The sequence below is a fragment of the Neofelis nebulosa genome, chromosome 15 (genome assembly GCF_028018385.1).
Source record: "Neofelis nebulosa isolate mNeoNeb1 chromosome 15, mNeoNeb1.pri, whole genome shotgun sequence".
NCBI lineage: Eukaryota > Metazoa > Chordata > Mammalia > Carnivora > Felidae > Neofelis > Neofelis nebulosa.
Window position 1 is genome coordinate 30884431 of NC_080796.1, and position 20787 is coordinate 30905217.

The 20787-nt window shown below is 43.3% G+C and overlaps 1 protein-coding gene across 3 annotated transcripts in view; it reads right to left on the reverse strand.

Annotated features, from left to right (window-relative positions):
* Nucleotides 1–20787, reverse strand: part of RGL1 (ral guanine nucleotide dissociation stimulator like 1) — a 257023-nt gene that overhangs the window by 116922 nt on the left and 119314 nt on the right. The window contains exons 1-2 of one of the 3 annotated variants that reach the window (XM_058701130.1): nt 8498–8701; nt 7390–7500 (exon numbers count right to left, since the gene is read on the reverse strand). The exons of 1 other annotated variant lie outside the window; for it this stretch is intronic. In XM_058701130.1, the coding sequence (XP_058557113.1) occupies nt 7390–7500; nt 8498–8524 (138 nt within the window). In that variant the 5' untranslated portion in view covers nt 8525–8701. Of the gene's footprint in view, nt 1–7389; nt 7501–8497; nt 8702–20787 lie in introns of those variants that run through there. One more of the 3 variants, XM_058701131.1, reaches the window with a different exon arrangement.

Sequence of the window (20787 nt, forward strand, 5' to 3'; positions counted from 1 at the left end):
TATTCTCTCTCTCTGTGGCCTACAGATTTAATTTGTTTAGTTTGTAGGGAAACAGAAGACTTACAGAGAGAGAGAGAGAGAGAGAGAGAGAGAGAGAGAGAAAGAGAAGAGAGAAACCACCCGCTCTTCAAAGTTCTCTGGAACCTGAGAACCAAGCTCGGCTTGCTGCCTTGTCCACGGTGAGCCTAACTGAGATTTCGTCTCTGGACAGGACATGGCAGGCACACCTGGGGCTGGTTAGGCTGCAGGGCCTTTCTGACAGGAAAGAAGGCATCTGTTAGCACATACACAGAGGAAGCCTGACTGGAAGTCTGCAGGACATTTCACCCAATGAGCAGAGGATGATGCAGACCCCAGAAAGCCCAGTTTTTGACAAGCTCTCTGAAGCCAGGGTGCCTAAGACCCATGCCTGCCAGGCCTCCCATCCCCCACTCCCGCCCTCCTCCTTCCTAGACTGTCCTCCCCTCACCCCACCCTGTGTCCTGCTGCCACCTTTCCATTCAGGTCCTCGTCCCTTTCCTCACTTCACCTCCAGTTTAGCCTCTTCCCTCTCCCACACCCCAGTCTGCTCCTTTCCAGAGCATTCACCCCTCAGCTGTCCATCATCTTGCTAAAATATAGATCCAGCCCTGCCACTCTGCTTAAGGCCCTTCAACGACTATCCGGCATTCAGGGCTGAGCAAACTCCACAACATAGCATTCCAGGCTCTCAGTGACGTGGCTGAGCCTTTCTCTCTGGCCTCCTTTCCTGTCACCTTCCCAGAACCAGGCGTCCGTCCTTCCCTCTTCCCCATGCTGAGCCTCACACAGTGGTCTCCCTTCCAGCCTCTGTGCTTTCCTCCACCCTGTGCTCCCTGTCTCCAGCACCTACTCAGTTGTTAACTCTCCACTAAAGAGTCCTCTCTTCGGGGCGCCTGGGTGGCGCAGTCGGTTAAGCGTCCGACTTCAGCCAGGTCACGATCTCGCGGTCCGTGAGTTCGAGCCCCGCGTCAGGCTCTGGGCTGATGGCTCGGAGCCTGGAGCCTGTTTCCGATTCTGTGTCTCCCTCTCTCTGCCCCTCCCCCGTTCATGCTCTGTCTCTGTCTGTCCCAAAAATAAATAAAAAAAAAATTAAAAAAAATAAATGTTTAAAAAAAAAAAAAAAAAAAAAAAAAAAGAGTCCTCTCTTCTATGCAGCCCTCCTGGAGTGCCCGCGCCCGACCTTCCACTTGACTTACATGATCCCCTCTGGGGTTCCCCTAACACACAGATCTTTTGCATGGCACTGATCATACTTACCTCAATATATTGTAATCAGTTTAAGTTTCTGTCTTCCCTACTACCTGTAAGTTCTTTTAGAACAAGGCTGGATTCCCAAGACTTAACATGGTGTTTGACATAACAAAGGTCTTTGATGAAAAAATGAATACTACTGAAGCCTAGTTTAGCTGACTCAAACACAGATGACAGAATCATACAAACAAGCATACAACAACAGCAGCAAGGAAGTTCATACTGAATGTGTTTACTAGCAGAGGACCCAGAAACTGCCAAAAACTCCAGACTCCAAATCAACTCGAGATAGCCACACCCATCAGCAACCCAAACTTGAGCTAGCTGAGCTTTTCCAATGGAATGAGGCAACATTTGGTATCTTCCCTCCATTTAACCAATACTTTCCTTGCTCTGTTTACAGAAAAATTTTTTTTTCCATATCATGAGATAGGATATCATGGTATCCCATAGTGTAACATGGTAGAAAGGTTAATGTCTTGCTATGGCATATTTTAACATAAAATGTGTAAGACAGTCACTATGAGATTCTAACTATTTAGAAGGGGGAGGTGTAAAACGAACAGACGCCATGGACAAAGGAAACTAAAGTAAGACAGGGCAGTGACAAATTTCAGCGAAGCACGGAAGGAGAAAAGCACAGTATTTGCCATATTGCTCTCCATTTCTTTCTAAATTTAAAACTTCAAGAAACTTTCTCTTTATAATTTCACATAAATAATAAAATACATTTACAATATTGACTTAACAGAACGTATACTTTAAGTATCAGGAGTCAATGTCCCTCTTATATTTATACTATTATGTACTTGCTGCAGGTAGACACATTATTTGGAACCAGCTGAGTGTCCCCTGAACTGGTGAACTGAACTGGATATTTTAATTACATGCCAAATATCTCTGACGCAGATCCCAAGAGATTTGCAAAGCAGTGAAAGGATCCAGCGTTATAGCGCTATCTCAGGCAACTGAAATGGACTGTATTTTCTTGGTTGGGGTAGGCTGCCATATTAGTGGATTGTTTTAGAAACATGTTCCCAGGGTCAAAATGAAAAAGAGGAGTTGATTCACTTACAGATGGCTGCTAAATTTTGAAATTTACTTTCTAAAGCCTAAATTCAACATTCTGCTAGACAAAAATAATGCAACCCACGGGCCTGTTTTCCTAGATGGAAACATGGATGACCAACTGTAAACCAAGGGCTCCTCTACGGCTTATCTCCTTAAAATTCTAAAGTCCTGCCCCTGAGCTTCCCAACCACACACAGTTGTAACATTTGCCAATGCTTTTTAACTTGTGCCTTGCCTTTCTTTCTTCACCATTCAGCAATGAGACAAGTACAATGGGGTCTACTCCTTTTAAAAGGCACTGGGGAATGGTCTAGTTAATTCACTACTGTGAGTTTTTTTCTTAAAATGAATAATCACTACCTTTGTTTGTGCCCTGCTTTGTTCCAGAAAGAATGTTAAGAGAGCTGTAATCATTACCTAATTGATTTTTCTCGCTCCCACACGCCCCTCCTCTTCTTTATAAGCTAACATCTTCGTGCTCATTGCATTTTAAATAAGGAGCAACCCATACATTCATATTTGTCAGGACAAAATTAGTCTCCCAAAAAGGGATGAAGCTTGATCCATTCATTCAACAAACATTTGTTGAGTTTCTGCCAACTAGATGGCCACGGTTCACACTTGGCCAACCTTTTTGTCCAGTGGGAGATACAAACAAGTAAACGGACCATTACAACAGAGTGAGGTGAATGCATGACAGAGAATTAGAGGATGCTCTGGAACATGCAGAGGGAGTATCTCCTCCAAACGTGGGAGATCAGAGAAGCTGCCCATAAGTGAAGTTAGCTGAAAACTTGAGGAACTAATTGAAGGCAACATGGATAGCAATATCACCAAACCACCAGGTAGAGTCAAGCCAAACAGTGGATCCAAGTGAAAGATGACTTCTCGATTCAGATGTGACAAGTGCTTATCTTGCCACTGTGCCCATATTGGCCCACAGACTGGCCACAATTCATCCTAAACACTAGGTTCTTTTTTTTTTTTTTTTTTTTTTCAACATTTTTTATTTATTTTTGGGACAGAGAGAGACAGAGCATGAACGGGGGAGGGGCAGAGAGAGAGGGAGACACAGAATCGGAAACAGGCTCCAGGCTCCGAGCCATCGGCCCAGAGCCTGACGCGGGGCTCGAACTCACGGACCGCGAGATCGTGACCTGGCTGAAGTCGGACGCTTAACCGACTGCGCCACCCAGGCGCCCCTAAACACTAGGTTCTATAACAGATTTCCGGTTCCCTTTTTTTCTAAATATATTCTGCTTTCTCCTGTCTTAATTTGTTATCTTAACCAGCCTCCCAGATACCAAGCATTTCAACTCAACCCAACAAGGGCCTATGTGGGAGGCACGGTGATAAATACAGGACATAAGGAAGGGAGGAACTGGGGCCCCACCACAAGGACCGCATAACCACAGACGCATAAAACTGAGAAAAGTCATGTGACCACCCACTGACCATTCCACACCCCACAAACCTTGCTGAGGTGACCTACCACTACCAGTCCTGTTTATGAAACAAATATCCCCACTTTGAATTTATCCTAGGTTTGATGCATTTTCTGTGCCCTCCATCTGTCATATTGCAAAGACAGCAGACTACACTCCTGACACCAAAGCCCCTTCCCTGAGAGTTGGATCCTTATCCTCTGTCCATTTGAGTACTCGTCCTAAAATGGTACATTTCCTGCTTCCAGAGAACACTGATCTTCTCTCCAATCATTTCTACATATCACTGTCCATATAAAACCGCAATACTGAGACCAAAGAAAAATAACCAGTTTTGACCATTTGCTCTTCCAAAAATCACTGAACATTCTACAAGCTAATTGAATGGTTGGATGAAATGACTTTTTAATGTCCTTTCCAATCCTGAGGTTTTATGATTCTATGACATAATTGGAGCCACTTCTCCTTGAGGGCTCTAGCTAAGAAAAGTTATCCTCGGCTAAGAAGTTATTGTAAAGGGAAAATGGGGTCAGTATTTCAATAATATTTGGTTTTTCAAAGTTTTCCAACATAACTTCACTGTCAACAGGCAAAGCTGCAGCCACATGTAGAAGTAAACCCGGCCCAGGCCATATTCTGTTGTATATTTTACAACCAAAGGCAGAGGGTTTTACTTCAAAAGATCAACGAAACATAAAATTTAACACACAAACCAAAAAAGAATGTTCTGAATGTTTTGGATTGTATGATACTTCCCATCTGAGGGTGCGGAATTATTTTTGCTATCCTTTCCAAATTGAATCTTAATTGTGTTTTGCGATCTGAGTACTAGAAAATACAAAAATTGTGCTCAGTCTTTTAGGCTTTTTGAATAATCTTTTTAGACATATAATGAGAGCTACGCCCACCCTCGTGTGCTACATAATCTCATACGTATCTTTGGTGCACCATACTTCATACATCCAAAATGGAGAATTTATCAATCAGATACATATCTTCCCAACAAGTATGTCAATCTGTGGTTCAAATTATCATTCAGGATGTAAAGAAGAGAAAGTCCCATCACTCAAGTCCTGCACCACAGATAGTATCTAAGCAAAAAGCACACCATAAGCATAAGTACACCATAAGCATCTTTGGTCTTCTGAGCTGATGTTCTCTTCCACTATTATGGAAATGGTCTGAAAGTTCCAGACAGCTCCTGACAGCAAGAGATTAACCAACTGGGTTCGAATCTAACCTCTACCACTTCCTAGCTATGTGACCCAAAAATCAGTTTAACTTCTCTAGACATTAGTTTCCTTATGGGGGGAGGGGGAAAGATATCACAACACCACCTTCCTCATAAGATTATTGACATACTTCAGTAATACCCTCACCTCCATCTCTAGTTCACCCTAACACTGGTTGCTTTGGAGAATTTTGGAAGGGCTACTGGAATGTAGGAAAACAAATATGGAGAAGCCACTCAGTCCTCAAAAGAAGGGTTTGCAATTACTATGGCTCAATTGGTTGAGTCGCATTTAATTAAGTCTGGAATTCCAAGGACAAAAACAGAGCTTCCCAACAGGACACCAAAGACAAGGAAACACGTGGGATCAGAGTTGGAAAGTTCCTAAGAACATGCTCTCGAGGTCTGGGAGGGTAGCCACAAATCACACTTTGTTGCAATGGAGGAGAAGGGACAGATTCTTCTATCCACTCTACGAAATCTTTTCACATTGTCTCCCTCTCGACATTTCAGCTCTACTGCTAAATCCATGGTGAACCAACTCTGAACTCTGTATACATTTGAGCACACTGAGAGCGAGGAGAGAAGAGAGGCAGAGTCTGGCAACAGAAAGTGAGTGAGAATCACGACATAACTATGAACATCTCAGCGAACCATACCTTGTGTGTCTGGGGCCTATAGAGTTAACCCCTCCATTTTCCCCTGACTTATTCATTCGTTGCTGTTGTGTTTGGCTGAAAACTAAAACTGTCACCCAAGTAACATTGGTCTCCTTAGAAAGACAGGAACAACACAGCATCAGGAAACATAATGACCCTGTGAAAGGCAACTGGTTTAGAACTTGTGAATCATTTTGAAATACCCAGACAAGCCACACCACATCAATACCACATGTAAATAAGACGCACACAACCACCCAAAACAAAGTGAAGACTTGCCAGAACTCTGATTCTGCTTTCCCTGTCAGGTCTGCTGGGGAGGCACCGAGTGCTTTTGAAAATCATATTCCGAGTAAGGTGCCTGTTAGACAAGTGAAGACCTCTGGTCTTCAAACGGAAGATTCCTACCTTTCCAGGCCACACCCGCAGATGTGACTAACAGTTCACTGCCCTACTGGGAGGTACCTCGGTCCCAAGTACAGAGCAGGAAAGGCCCGAGTTGAGGTAGCTGGGGACGCCCGAAGCAATGAACGCCCGTGTCAGCAGACTAGCAGACCCGGAGCAGAGGAAATCACGGCTGCTGGCCATTCTGCCTTAAACTCAGGGAGTTATAAGTTAACGTGTTGCCTCTGGTCTCGACGTGAGGCTCTGGGCACTTTGGTTTCCTGTCCTCCTTCACATCCCGCCTTTGCTGCTCAAACACTGAATTCTGTGAAACCCAAAGCCAGTAGAGATTGGATAAAAGTGCCCAATCTTCATTGCTCTCAAGTCCATCCCCTATGAAGGCTGAGTGCAGCTGGCCTGAGGCCAGGTGAGACCACACTTCATCCCCTCTCTCCAGCCTACCGTGATCTTCTTTCTCAAGGCTTTTTGTATCACCTCTCACTGCTGTCTCTTGAGGAATTACTTCTATCTCCAGATCAAGAATTCCTTCGTTCTTCCACATGTTGGTATTTGCTGGAGTAGCGATCCTTGTCGCCAAGCTTTCCATTTCTCACGGGGATGTGCCGAAGGAGCCATTAGGTGATAATAGATAACTCACATGATCTCAACCAAGATTTTAGAACCTTGGTGGAAAAAAGTCTTGTTTATGGAAGCAGTGACTCTCCAAAGAGCCAGCACTCTGTGCACGCTACATATGAAGTCGTGGACACTAAGTGTGCATTTGTCTCCTCGCGGGCTGCAGAAAGGAGGTAACAGTGGGAAATCTGCCACCACCTCCCCCCGTAGGCAGCAGATCAGGAATGGTCTGTGCCCTGAGCATCCTGGATACGTGGTAGAGGTAAAGGAGGAGAGGGGCTCTCAGCATCAATAGGGAGAGGACAGGGAGAGAAAAAGGTGCCATATGGGCAAAACTGCTTATGGCTGTCTGCACAGAGTGCTGCTTTCTGGTCCTTGTTACTGCGTGTCACTTTCGGCCACTCCACCCCCACTCTCTTTGCCAAAAGCCTCAACATTTCTAAGAGGTTCTGAATTATTGACAAACCTAGGGAAGATGCTTTGGAAAACATTAAGTACAAAAACAGACCTGAACAGCTGGTGCAAACACTCGGTCATTGGCAGTTTCCTTTTGAAGGCCAAAAGAGAAGAAGACGACGAAGGAAAGAAAAAAAAAAAAAAAAAAAAGCCTGCCTCTGCTAAATAATAATGATATTCACAGAACAAGAGACTCTGCAGCTCCAAAGTTCACAGTGTCTCCAGCTTTACTCACCCCTAGCCATCTTGCTCCTTTATTGGCAGCCTGTTGAATCTGGACTCTTTTGAGGGTGACATGGTAAACAGCTCCTTCCTCTACCTCTTCACCCCAGTCCTGAATCGAGCTCTGCCAGGGGATGGGATAAAGAGAAAGAAAAAGAGTATTTTTTTTTTCCTCTCTGCTAACCACAATCTATCCCAGCTGCTTTACTGCTTACACCAGCACTCAGGGCACAAGACGGGCTGTTCAAAATAAATATTACAATCAGAGCAATACAAGACACATTGCGATAGAAGGAATGCTGAAATTTTCTTGGACCCCAGCCCTTTCCTGTGGTATCAAGATCCCTGGACTTTTCCATGTAGTTATTTTTCCTACACTCACTCACACAACTTAGGGGGTTTTCTTAAGTCTTTTTTTTCCCCCCTCCTTCTTTAAGACACTATGATTTAATCCTGATTAACACCTCCCCCCCACTTAAGTGAAAAGAAAAATAATTCGTTGGTACAAAGTCTGTACTACTTTTATAAGTGGCTCAGTTACTTGAGCATACTACATTTTAAACTCAGGCACAAACAAGTGTCTAAATCGCCAGGAGCCCTGACTCCCTTGGAAGTGAAACGCTCCCCGTGTCTTTTTCTCCTCTTGCTGTGCTGGGACCCAAAAAGTTAGCGGGGTTGGAGGTAAAAAGTGTTTATTTCCGGAAAAGAATCTGGCAAGTGCAGAAAAAGCAACACATCATCATGCAGCCGCAAGTAAAAGGCGTGCGCGACCCCCTGGACTTCCACGTCCCCAGCTACAGCCCGAGTGGTGTTAAAGAGCCGCCGGGGCGCGGGAGCGCTCCCGGGTTCACCCCGACTAACAGTCCTCTGTCCTTAAAAGTTTCCCTCTCCCGACAAACATCTGTCCCAGACACACCAGAGGCAACTGCCGACAAAGTAGGTGTCGTTGAAAAGAAGACACGCCGAGAGGAAAGCGTACAAAGCGGAGCGAGGCAGCCTCAGCTCCCAAGTAGGGGATCGGATGGCCCCGTCCGCTCCGAGAGAGTCCAAAACACACCCGGAGAAAGCGGCAGAAGATTCCCCACCAGAGAAGCCTCGGGAGAAGGCAGAGCTCTCTTTACCATTTTAGCTTGCCAAAGCAATTTCATTCTCAGTTTTCTCTTCGGTCCGCGGCCGCGGCATCCTGCGCCCCGCTCCGGGCCCAACGCGGTCTCGGCCGGCGCGCCCGCCGCGCCCCCAGCCCCACCGCCCGCGCGCCCGCCGCGCCCCGAGCGAGCACAGACCCGCGCGCTGCACCCGCCGCCGCCGCCGGTGCGCGCGACTCGGGCCACAAAGGGAGCGCGGCGAGCGAGGGCGCCGCAGACTCCTCCCCGCGCCGCTCCGCCGCTCCGTGATGTCAGGCTTTCCTGTTTGTGCTCCGAGCACACTCTCCCTTTCTCAAATCCCATGCATAAAGTTAGCATGCAGTAGTTTCTCCGGCCCCGAAGGCGATCGGGACACAAGCCTTTCAAGGTGCTCAGGTTTCCTAGACGGTCACCAGGTGCCAAGAAAGCACCGTGCGCGGTGTGTGTGGGGGGGGGGGGGGGGGGGCGGGGGGTGTCCGAGTGTGTGTCCTCTTCCTTTGCTAAGAGATAAAGGGGGAGCGGGCAGAGCCAAAAGGATGGGAGGAGAGGGTCGGGAAAACTTTTGTTACCTACTGAATTTAGGTTAAATCAGAGCTGCCCCCAAAGAGAGGGGCAGTACTAGAAGCCAGGAAGTTTTTCATTAGGGCAAAAAAGAAATGGTCAGAGGATATTCCAAAACCCATGCCCCGGGGCCCTACCCGGTCGCGCATCAGCACGCTGCCAACAGGAAATTGCTCTGGACTTCTTTCTGCCACCCATTATGATAAGGCTCATCCACAGTAACTGGCCATCGTGGGTGGGAAGGGGACAAAGCAGAATAGGGTTTTGCTGGGGCTGACAGCGCGGAAAGTGGGCCATCAGTGGCCCTGGAGGTTCTGTGAGTCTTTGTGAGACAGCCATCAGTTGAGTTGTCCCTACTGTAGGGACACAGCGGGATAGTAACAGCAAGGACAGAGCCCTTCACGAGGAGACTGTTAGAGGGAGTTTTGTCATAACAGAAAGATCTACTACCAGGACAAAAGATTATAACATCTCTTAAATCCAGTTTTAATAAATCAACAGCATAATACCAGATGATAATGTAATCAAAATGGCACGTGACAGAATTCCATGCCAATTCCAAAAAAAAAAAAAAATCCTCAGAGCTCACATCTTATACTAGTTGAATTTAATCACCTTTCAATTTGTTTTTAAAGACCTCTCACTAATTGCCATGCTAAGGCATAAGGCTAGGATTTGGTTCATAATAAATATATCATGAACTGCAAAGCTAGAGAGTCATGTGTACCGATGTTCCCAGGAGAACAGAATAAATGACAGTGAAAACACATCAAGGAGAAACAAAAGGATTTGGGACATTCAAGAACATCTTGAAGTCACTCAGCCAAGTTCCTCTTATACAAGGAGAACCTACCCAGCTCAGTAACTGTGGAGACAGTGAATGCTCTTTTTATGAAACTGAAGTGATTGTTTCTATAATTTAAAAAAAAAAAAAAAAAGGAACAGCACATAGACCAGATCCTCCTTGTGATCAGCAGGATAGAGTGTCCCCAGTGTCTAGAGGAAAATCATGTGGACGCCCTACCTGCCCCTCCTCCTTATGCCATCCTCAGGCCCCCGGCCCACCCTTAGAGGACCTACCTATTCCGTGATCTCAAAGACCTCAAGATGCACCTGAGGACAGTTAAGCCAGCCATTAGTTAATTTCACCACTACTGTAACCTGATTTGGGCTGTAAATTTGGAGATCACTGAAAAATTTTCACTTCAGGGACATCAAGCAGTTTCTCAGCCTTGCCTGTCCCGTGCAGCCTTCCCAGACAGGGCAGCTTATAATTCATAATGCTCCACTCCGGTTTCAGATCTTGTCACCCTCTTCTCCACCAATTCCCTGGCTGGCCACCTGGTGTATAGAGTGAAAACACAGGCTTCAAGGCAAGTGGATCCAGCTTCAAATCCACACTTACGTCGAGAGTGAAGTTGGAGGCACCTGGGTGGCTCAGTCGGCTAAGCATGCAACTCTTGACTTCAGCTCAGGTCATGATCTTACAGTTCGTGGGTTCGAGCCCTGCATCAGGCTCCTCACTGACAGTGCAGAGCCTGCTTGGGATTCTCCCTCTTCCTCTCTCCACCCCTTCCCTGCTTGTGCTCTCTCGGAAAAGAAACAAAAAGAAAAGAAAGAAAAAGAAAAAGAATGACCTTGGGCGCTACCTCCCTGAGCCTTAGTTTCCTCATCTGTAAAAAGGGACAAACATCTACCTCCTCACAGAGTTCGAAAAAGGATTAAATGAAATATGTATGCAAAGTATCTAGCAAATGGTAAGTAATCAAAAAGTTCTATTCCCTTATTATTGCATTTCTTCCCAAACTGTATTTTTTTCCAGACTCACTGAAAAGTTATATATGTATGCAGTGTGGGGAACCCTGAAATCATGTTTTCTTACTAAATTGCATTATAATTTCAGAGAGGTTTTCCAAGAATAACTTTTTATTTATATCTGATAATGTATGTGATGTTGTTCAAATGCTTAACCACACACACACACACACACACACACACACACACAGGTCTGGTTATACTAGATAGTGCATTAAGTGTTGCATTTTACAAGTTTTAAAATATTCATTTAAAAATATTTCACCTGTAGGCAGCTCAGACAGTATTACCTTATTACACATACCTTTGGGTTAAAATACTCCTGGCAAATATGTGGGAAGGATAAACCAGTAAGCCATTTATAATTAAGTTTGAATTTATTTACCAGATTAGCTTGCCCATGATCTGGCAGGGTCCTAGAGGACAGGTCAAGTTTTGTTAAAAGGAGATCAGCAATGTTCTGTAATTTTCAATGTATGATTCTTTCATCTCTTTGGCTTAGTTTATTCCTAAGTTTTTATTCTTTTCGATGCTATTGTGAATGGGATTATTTTCTTAATTTCATTTTTGGACTGTTGGTTCTTATATAGAAATGCAATTGATTTTTATACACTAATCTGGCATCCTATAACCTTATTGAATTCATTTATTCTAAAAATTCACTTGTGGACACAAATAAATGAAAATACATCTTGTGTTCATAGATTTGAAAACTTAATTATTGTTAAAATATCCATACTACCCCAAGAAATCTACAAATTCAATGCAATCCCTAACAAAAATGCAATAGCATTTTTTACAGAAATAGAAAAAAAAATCCTAAAATTCATATGGAACCAGAAAGGACACTGAAAAGCCAAAGCAATCTTGAAAACAAAGAACAAAGTTGGAGGTGTCACATTTTCCAGTTTCAAAACATATTAATAAGCTATAGTAATCAAAACAGTGTGGAACTGGTATACGACAGACAAATAATGGACCAATGGAATCTAACAGAGAGCCCAGAAATAAACCCACACATATACAGTCAAGTGATCTTTGAAAAGGGTGCCAAGAACAAACAATGGGGAAAGGACAGTCTCTTCAACAAATGGTTCTGGGTAAACTGGATATCCACTAAACTCCTAGAATGCATAGAGGAAAAGCTTCATGACATTGGTCATGGCAATGGTTTCATGGATATGACACCAAAAGCACAGGCAACAAAAATGAAAATAGATGAGCAAGACTAGATCAAACTAAAAAGTTTCTATACAGCAAAGGAAACAATCAACAGAATGAAAAGGCAACATATCATATAGAAGAAAATATCTGCAAACAACATAGCTGATAAGGAGTTAAAATCCACAAGAAATAAGAAACTTCTACAAATCAACAAAAAAAACAAATAAAATAATCCAATTTAAAAATGGCCAAAGGACTTGAATAAACATTTCTCCAAAGAAGAGATACAAATGGCCAACAGACATATGAAAAGATGCTCAACATGACTAATCATCAGGGAGACGCAAGTCAAAACCACAATAAGATATCACCTCACACCTATTAGGTGGCCATTATTCAAACAAAGAAAAAAAACGTTGGCTGGGATGTGGAGAAAAGGGAAACTTTGTATACTGTTTGTAGGAATATAAATTGGTACAGCCATTATGGAAAACATTTCAGAGTTGACTCGATAAACTAAAAATAGAACTACCTCATGACCCAGCAATCCCACCCCTGGGTGTTCATCCTAAATAACTGAAACCAGGATCTCAAAGAGACATTTGCATTTCCACGTTCATTACAGCACTATTCATAATAGCCGAGACGTGGAAACAACCTAACCGTCCATCAATGGATGGATGAATGAAGAAAATGTGATATGTATATACCTACAACAGAATATTACTCAGCTGTAAAAAAGGAGGAAATCCTGTCATATGCCTACAACATGGATGGACCTTGAGAACATAATGCTAAGTGAAATAAGCCAGTCACAGAAGGACAAGTACTGCATGATTTCACTTACGTGAGCTATCGAAAATAGTCAGACTCCTAGAAGCAGAAAGTAACGGTGGTTCTTGTCAGCGACTGGGGGAAGGGAGAAATAGGGAGTTGCTGTTCAATGTGTATAAAGTTTCAGATATTCAAGATGAAAAAGTTCTGGAGATCTACTGTATAACATTGTGCTTACAGTTAACATTATGTACACTTAAAAATTTGGTGTGTGATCTATCCTTAAAGCATAGGATACTGCTAGGAATAGTTGCCTATTTGGTTGCCTATTTCTGTTGCCATATTTGGTGGTCACTGATAAGTCCATAGCAATACAAGGATTCTAGGATGTCACAGGAGAGAAGGAAGATATATAGAAGAACGCCAAATTGGAGGACGAAACTTGCTTACTTTACAGTTTCACCAGAGCCAATAGAGAGCCGGTTAAGAGCAAATATAAGCAGGGGCACCTGGAAGGCTCAGTCAGTTAAGCATCCAACTTCAGCTCAGGTCATGATCTCATAGTTCATGGGTTTGAGCCCCCCATCAGGCTCTGTACTGGCAGCTCAGAACCTGGAGCCTGCTTCAGATGCGCTCTCTCTCTCTCTCTCTCTCTCTCTCTCAAAAATAAATAAACATTAAAAAAAGACAGCAAATATAAGTAGCAGATTCTTTAAGAGAATGTATCTACAAGTGGAAATACGTAGTTTACATATTCTCTTCATTCATGTATCTATTCACTGGCCTCTCTGACACCACACTTTCCTAGATTTTATTCTACCTCTCTGGCTGCAAGAAAAAGTGAAAAATACAAAAGCTATGTATACTTACATAGGCAGCATGCCACGGAGTAATACTTATGTGCCTGGCTAAATGAGGGGGCATCTGAGAGTCAGAGTTTGAATCTGAGTTCTAGAGGCTTCCAACCAAGTGTCTGACCCTCACTTCTCACAGCATGAGTATCCTCATCTGTCCCCTTCAAGCTCATCATGAGTGTTAAATAAACTATACTACGTAAAACACCTAACATAATAAACCATGCTGTATAAAACACCTAATCGAGTTCTTGGGATATAAGAGGCCTTGAATAAAAATGCATCTCCTTCCCTCCCTACCCCCCACATGTTCCTGGCATGTTCTTTACAAGTTTGCTTGTTTCCTTGTTTTCTTGGATAATAAGTTGTAATGCATGACAGAAAAATAAAGGCAGTGCAAGTATAATGGACATTGTACGTGGAAATAAGTACTGACACACTTGTCTTGAAACTGGCAATATCAGCATAAGATGGTAAGAAATGGGAAGGCCTTGGTTTTGTCCTCAAAGTCAATGCCAGACTATAATGTCCTATGACCAGTCAAAAGTTTAGGGGTGCCTGGGTGGCTCAGTCAGTTGAGCATCCGACTTCAGCTCAGGTCATGATCTCACAGTTTGTGAGTTCGAGCCCCACGTCAGGCTCTGTGCTGACAGCTCAGAGCCTGGAGCCTGCTTCGGTTTCTGTGTCTCCCTCTCTCTCTGCCCCTCCCCCGCTCATGCTCTGTCTCTCTCTCTCTCTCTGTGTCAAAAATAAAAAATAATAATAAAACATTAACAAAATTTTTTTTTAAAGTTTAGAGGAAAAACGGTCCTAAGAAAGCAATAACAACAACAACAAATATGGGAAGGAAACTAAAAAGTGAGAGGTCAGGATTCTCCTTCCACACCTTAGGAGTGCTGGGTGCTTATCACCTCTACTTGCCCACAGCCCTTACCTAAACAGATGAGTTTGAGAACCCTTCCCACTTTTGAGCAAAATCGATAATAGCCATTGTGCAATATTTTATTTACAAACCATATCTTCCGCAATATGTAGTTCCCTAAAACTTTTTGGTAGGGGACATAAGCACACGAATCTGCCAACTCTTGACTCCTTTCCTCCGACAACATCTATGTATTGTCAAACTGCAGACACCTTAATCCTTTCAACATCCCTATGAAATGCTTCTTCCTCTTCTCCAGTCTCGCAGGCTGTGTTGTTCATCAAAGAACTTTCCATAGTCATCTCCCCACAATCAGCAGGGTATCCTGCTATGGTTGTTCCTAGCTCTGCTAACCGGTGTTGCCCCATTCACCTACTCTTTGCTTGAGCTTTCAACCTTGCCTTGCAAAGGGTAAGAACCGGTCATGCTTGGTCAAAGATGATTTGCCTCCATTTTCTGAGGTCCCCAAGTAATTTTACTAATTATCATAGAGATACCATAAGTTAAAATTCTCAATGCTCTGTTATTAGGTGTTCTTATTTAGGCAAGTGAATTACAAGCTAGTTTTAGACAGACTCATTACAACTAAAGAAGAGGCTGCCATAGGAGGCAGAAAAGTGGAGACGGAAGAAACACAAACAAATAGCACAAGACAGATGGCAGGCCAAAGGCAAAGGACTCCTCTGACCATTACGGCAAACATTTTTCAACTAATAGTTTACCAATTGCTGGCAGTTACTCTTAATTGATGTTGATGATGCTTGCCTGAGGAAGAAGTTGGTTATTGGAATACTATTTGTAACTTGGGCTAATGAGCATGATTACCTCATCTAATTAAAGATTTCTGTAAAAGAAAAAAGGACAACAGAGGTTTATTCACGTGGTTGAAAAGATCAAAACATGCAACAGTCAGCTCAGACATAACGCCCGGTCTGTGTGATATATAATCAAACATCCTGCAAAGTGGAGAATGGGGGACCTGACGCCATGTAGGGCTCTGACCAAGATTCTGGAAGGAGCTTATGGGCAATTAGCCTAATCGTACCTTGTTTCAAAGCTAAAGGAACATCCTTTTTCTGTAATAAAGGTAATGGAATAGTACTGAAAGCTCGAATGAACTAGAACTGCTGTAACATAGTGGCTAAGAGTGAGGGCTGCAGTCAGAAACAGCTAGATTTGAGTCCTAGATCCATCACTCCTCTCTGAAGCAAGGTCTTTAACATCTCTAAATCCATACAAAATAGGGATACAAAACACCTTCCTCACTGGCCCATACTGAGAAGTAAATGAGATAATACACATCAAGGCTTTAGCACAGTATCCAGCACGGAGGTAAATTCTGAGCTAACATCGTCTGTTGTTATTCATCAGATCAACAATTTGCAAAAGCTAAAGGAGACTGATTATATTACAATTCAGACCCATACATCAAGTAACTCAAGATTTTGCAGTTTGAAGCTAAAACTTCATGATGCAGTGAACCTAGAAAGAACTCAAAGCCCCCACAAACTGTTCGGTCATTGAGTACCATTTACTGAGCTGCTACACAGCACAGAAAGATACCGTGCCTGGTATTCTTGCCCACCTCCTTCTACCTCCACATAGTGATATTTTCGAATTGCCATAACATCCCCTCCTATTCTTAAGTCCCTCTGATAGCTCCCCATTGTTAAGGATAAAAACCGAAATCCTTTTCATATTCCACAGGGTCTTGCCTAGGCTGGCCCCTGCCTACCTCTCCTGACTCCTCCCATGTACTTTACATACATGCTCTGAGCTCCAGCAACCCAGCCATCTTTCAATATCTTGACTATATCTAGTCCCAGTCCATGACAGAGCCTTTACACATGTGATTCTCCTTTTGGGGACATCCCTCCCTCTTCTCAAAGCTCTCCCAACTGGGTTAAATTCCCCCTCTTATGTGCTCTCATGGCACCATGTTCCTCTCTCTGTCACCACAGCCGTAATCTTACATTTCATTGTATGATCTTTTGATAAATATCTGTTTCCCCCAAACTCCATGAAGGCAGAGGTAATTAAATTCTTTCTCATCATTGTTTTCTAGTACCTCCCACAGCACCTAGCACATGATAGGTAAATAGATGTAAATAACTATGATCGATTGCTAGATACAGACACATAAAGCCACGCTGTACGTTCAGTAAGTGCTTTGTAATTGCTGCTGAGTGATATAAATAAATCTCAGATATTGTCTCTACCTTAAGGTTGTTTATACTCTGAAAGCAGAGAAAAGACATAAAAGGGTAAAATGAAAAATTACCCATAGAGCCACAGATCAGCAAGTACAGATTAAGAGAACAGGGTCCACTGAGCGATGTGTCACTGAGAGGACACCAACAACCTCGATCAGGAGGCACTCATTCATAAAGGACTCACAGATAATTACAGTTTTTATTGAGATTGTGTTAACCACCACTTTGAAGACAAAGAGAAACATGAACTAGGAGGAAGAAGTGGAGGACTTTCAGTAGGAGAGATGGCAGGTCAAAGGATGGAATTTGGTTGGAGAAGAGACTCAGACAGTCAAGGGACATGAGGTTTGGGTAGAGTACCCAGGTGGCAGAGATTCTTGCATTTTTTGTAAGAGAATATCGAAATGATACAACAGAGGGTGAACAAGGCGATTGTAATACTTGTCCACAGGTGAGTCGGGGATCGGTGGGGAGACAGCTCGGAGGTAGAGCGATCTGATAGGAAGCAATAAGGTAAAGTACATGCCAAACAGCTAACACCGAGGCTGAGGCCAGGGCTTTGAACTAAAGAAATGAATCAGGGTTGACGTTTTGGAAAAATGAATGTTGCAGCTTAATGATAGGCAGCGTGTTGCAATGAAATGAGAGGGGAAAGAACAGACCTGCAAGAATGCCTTTAAGAATGGCACACTGGGATTGTCGAGGGGACATTAAAATAGAGAGAAAATGGGGAGGACTTTCTGCTTTGGGGGAAAAAAAATATTACCAGTTCAGATCTGGGGGGAAAGAAAAAAAAAGATATTGAAGAGTGATAGGAAGGAAAGATAAAGACTAGAAATGAAGAAAGTAGTTGCAAGTTAGTAATGTATACAGGAAGTTGTCTGAAAGCATGAATTCACATGATTCCTCCTCAGTGGAGAAGCAGAATCTAAACAGTGTCAAGATGCACCCACAACTGAACACCAAACAAAAATAACCAGAGAGAAGAGCAAGAGGGAAAGAAAAAACAAGTAGAGCTTGAGTTATGGAAACTAACGCTGAAGGGAAGCTCATTGTGACTAAAACTTCTCAAATACATGAAAGTCAGACTTGGAATACAGTCAGTGGACTGTAGAATACTTCAAATGATAAGCAGTTTATCTTCTGTCATTATCGCAAGAAGCTATACATATTTTTAAGAGGGTTTTCCCTGTGTAAAAACATACAATTTTTTTTTAAAAAAACTTATCACCGGTTATTCTATTCTGTGACACTCTTCAATAAAATGTAACCAAAGTTAATTGAAAGTCTTACTGTGGTCAGTTACATAACACCAGGATTGCTGAATAGCTTAAATGCAGTGTTTTCCCAGAAATATTTGTCTTTTGGACGAAACCAAGAATGGAAAGTTTCTGCCTTAAAGGAGAACTTTTGAGAAGGTGGAAAGAAAAGAAAACCATATATAACAGACATATGACTTTTAACAACAATTAACCAATATGCTGCAAATAGAAGAACTACTCACACAGAAACACACAAAAACACAAAGAAAAGTGAATTTTACCGCTTTAGAGAGTTGATTGTGGATTGTATATCAATTAGATAATGTCTTTTTAAAAAATCAGAAAATATCTCATAGATTGCCTTTGCCAGGAACAAATTTAGGCACATCTTTGGTTCTTATTACTTTCGTGTTAAGCTGGAAGAGTCAATTCAGGCTAACCCATACTGATTCTGCTTTGTGTAAGACATGAAGTGAGGTCTACAGGACGAAAATGTGTTTCATTTGGGGCAGGAGAGGGGGTGGAGTCATTACCTTGGTTTATTCAGGATCTTCTAGATAGGCGAATAGCTGCTGCTCTAGAAAGCTGCCCATAGCCCTCACTCCTACCCTGGTTTTCCCTCAAAGATAATGTGCATGCACGTGTACATGCCTGTGTGTGTTGCAGAATGAGGAGTTTGGGGTGGATGTAGGGCAAGGTGGAATATTAGGTGGTGTATGTGTGTTGTAGGAGGAAGAACTGGTAGGTTGGCCTTCATCTTGAACTTTAATCACAAAAGATGACTTCTCTCCGAAATAACAGAAGGGCACTATAAAGAAATGACGGCACAATTGTCAGTTACGTAGCAACCTTATGACAAAACAAGTAAGATACTTTGTTCCTGTAACCAAATAGGTCACATATTTTACATTATACAAAGGAACTTCTCTCCTGTGACTGGCCAGGACTCCCTCCTATGAAATTAGCACACCCTGTGTCTCAGGAAACCACACCACCCTTGGCTGAAGCCTGTATGATCTTAGCATGAAGACCAGCAGGTGTTCTTGGCATACGAGCCCAACTTGCGCTAAGTTTGCGGCCTTCCCCACCTGAAAAGGCTTGCAGGTAAAGTGGGGGTTGGGTGAGCAGTGAGAAATCCCTCAATCTGATTAGTTCTTAAATCTATACCAGACTCAAGCTGCCCTAAGAAGGTACAATATATTTAGCAGGTTAGCAATTGGGACATAGGCTTGGATGCTTGTAACAGAGTTTGTAACGATTGATTGATTGATTGATTGATTGCAAAAAAAAAAAAAAAAAAGAAAAAAGAAGATGGTTTTATTAAAGCATGGGGACAGAGCCCATGGGCAGAAAGAGCTGCCAAATTTATAACATTTTAAACAAGAAGGACTTCTATTTCTCTCTTGTAAAACAGTCCAGAGATAGGCAGTCCAGGCCTGGTGTGGCAACTTTGCTCTATGAGATCACAGTCAGAGCCAGGCTTTTTCTATCTTACCGTTTCACCGTCGAGGATGAGGCCCTGGTCCACATGGTTCACTGTCATGATGAAATTCTGGGAGGTCCAATTTTGTCCTGGAATCCTTGGAACCTACACCCACAGTGAATTTAATCTCTTTCCAGGACATAGAACTCATTGTAAGGCCTTCTGTACCTTCTTAGGCCTGTGCCTATAGGACTCAGGGAATTGTCCCCAGAGAAAATGATCTCTAAGGTGAGACCTGAAAGCCGAGACAGAATTAGAAGTAGTAGAAGAATGGGGTGCAGGCAGAGGAGAGACCAATCCAGGCAGAAGGAACAGAATTGGGGAAGGCCCTAGACTTAGAGGAATCACAGATCAAACACTAGGTCGCAAAACATGCCAAATAGGCTGTTCGTTTTTCCTTATAAAGAAGTAGTGCCTGCTGTATCTTCACTTTGTGAGCACTAATTCATCTTACTAGCATAATGTACCAACTGGACGCATGTCCCTTGGAAACACGAGGCATGCTTTTGTTTACTTTATGTAATCCCATAATCCCTCAAATGATCCTCCGTGAAGGGTCAGGTAAATAAATAACTATTTTAATGACTTTAATAGAGCACATCCTATGTGTAAAGCCCTGAATTGCACATACTGGCCCTGGATCTAAAGTAAGGGAGGCAAACAAGCAAACAAACAAAGTAAGCAGGCGAGAGGGGAGGGTCTGATTACGGACTTCTGTGGAACCATCCAGACTAAATTCCAAGTCAGAATGCTAGCGTTACAGTTTGTCCCACTTAGAACGGCCATCCTAGCACACCCCAGGTAAAAGTCTGGCACATATCTGGGGGCAAGAATACAGGCTGGATGGAAGGGCATCTTTCAAGCCCCACCTTGGAAATACTCAGTGTTAGCGCTATATCCGATCAAGGAATGGGAGAGAAGACCAGACAGTGGGCTCTCTTTTAAGGGAAGAAAGAGCAACTTTAGATACTAAAGACTGTGAGCCTCCTGAAAACTTTAAGTATGAATGAAATTCCCAGATGGTGGGGAAGGGGTTTAGGGAAGCAGGGCAGAAGCGAAGAGAACAATCCGAGCAGGGGGAAAGGTTTGACCCCAAGCTTAGAAGTCAAATGTGAGGTCATCACAGAGCAGGCAGAGAGAAGGAGGCCACCCAGCCCAGCCCAGCCCAGCCACACCACCTGGGCACGTGTGCCCACTGCACCCCTTGCTCACTGTCTCCCCACAGCATTCCCTAAGTCG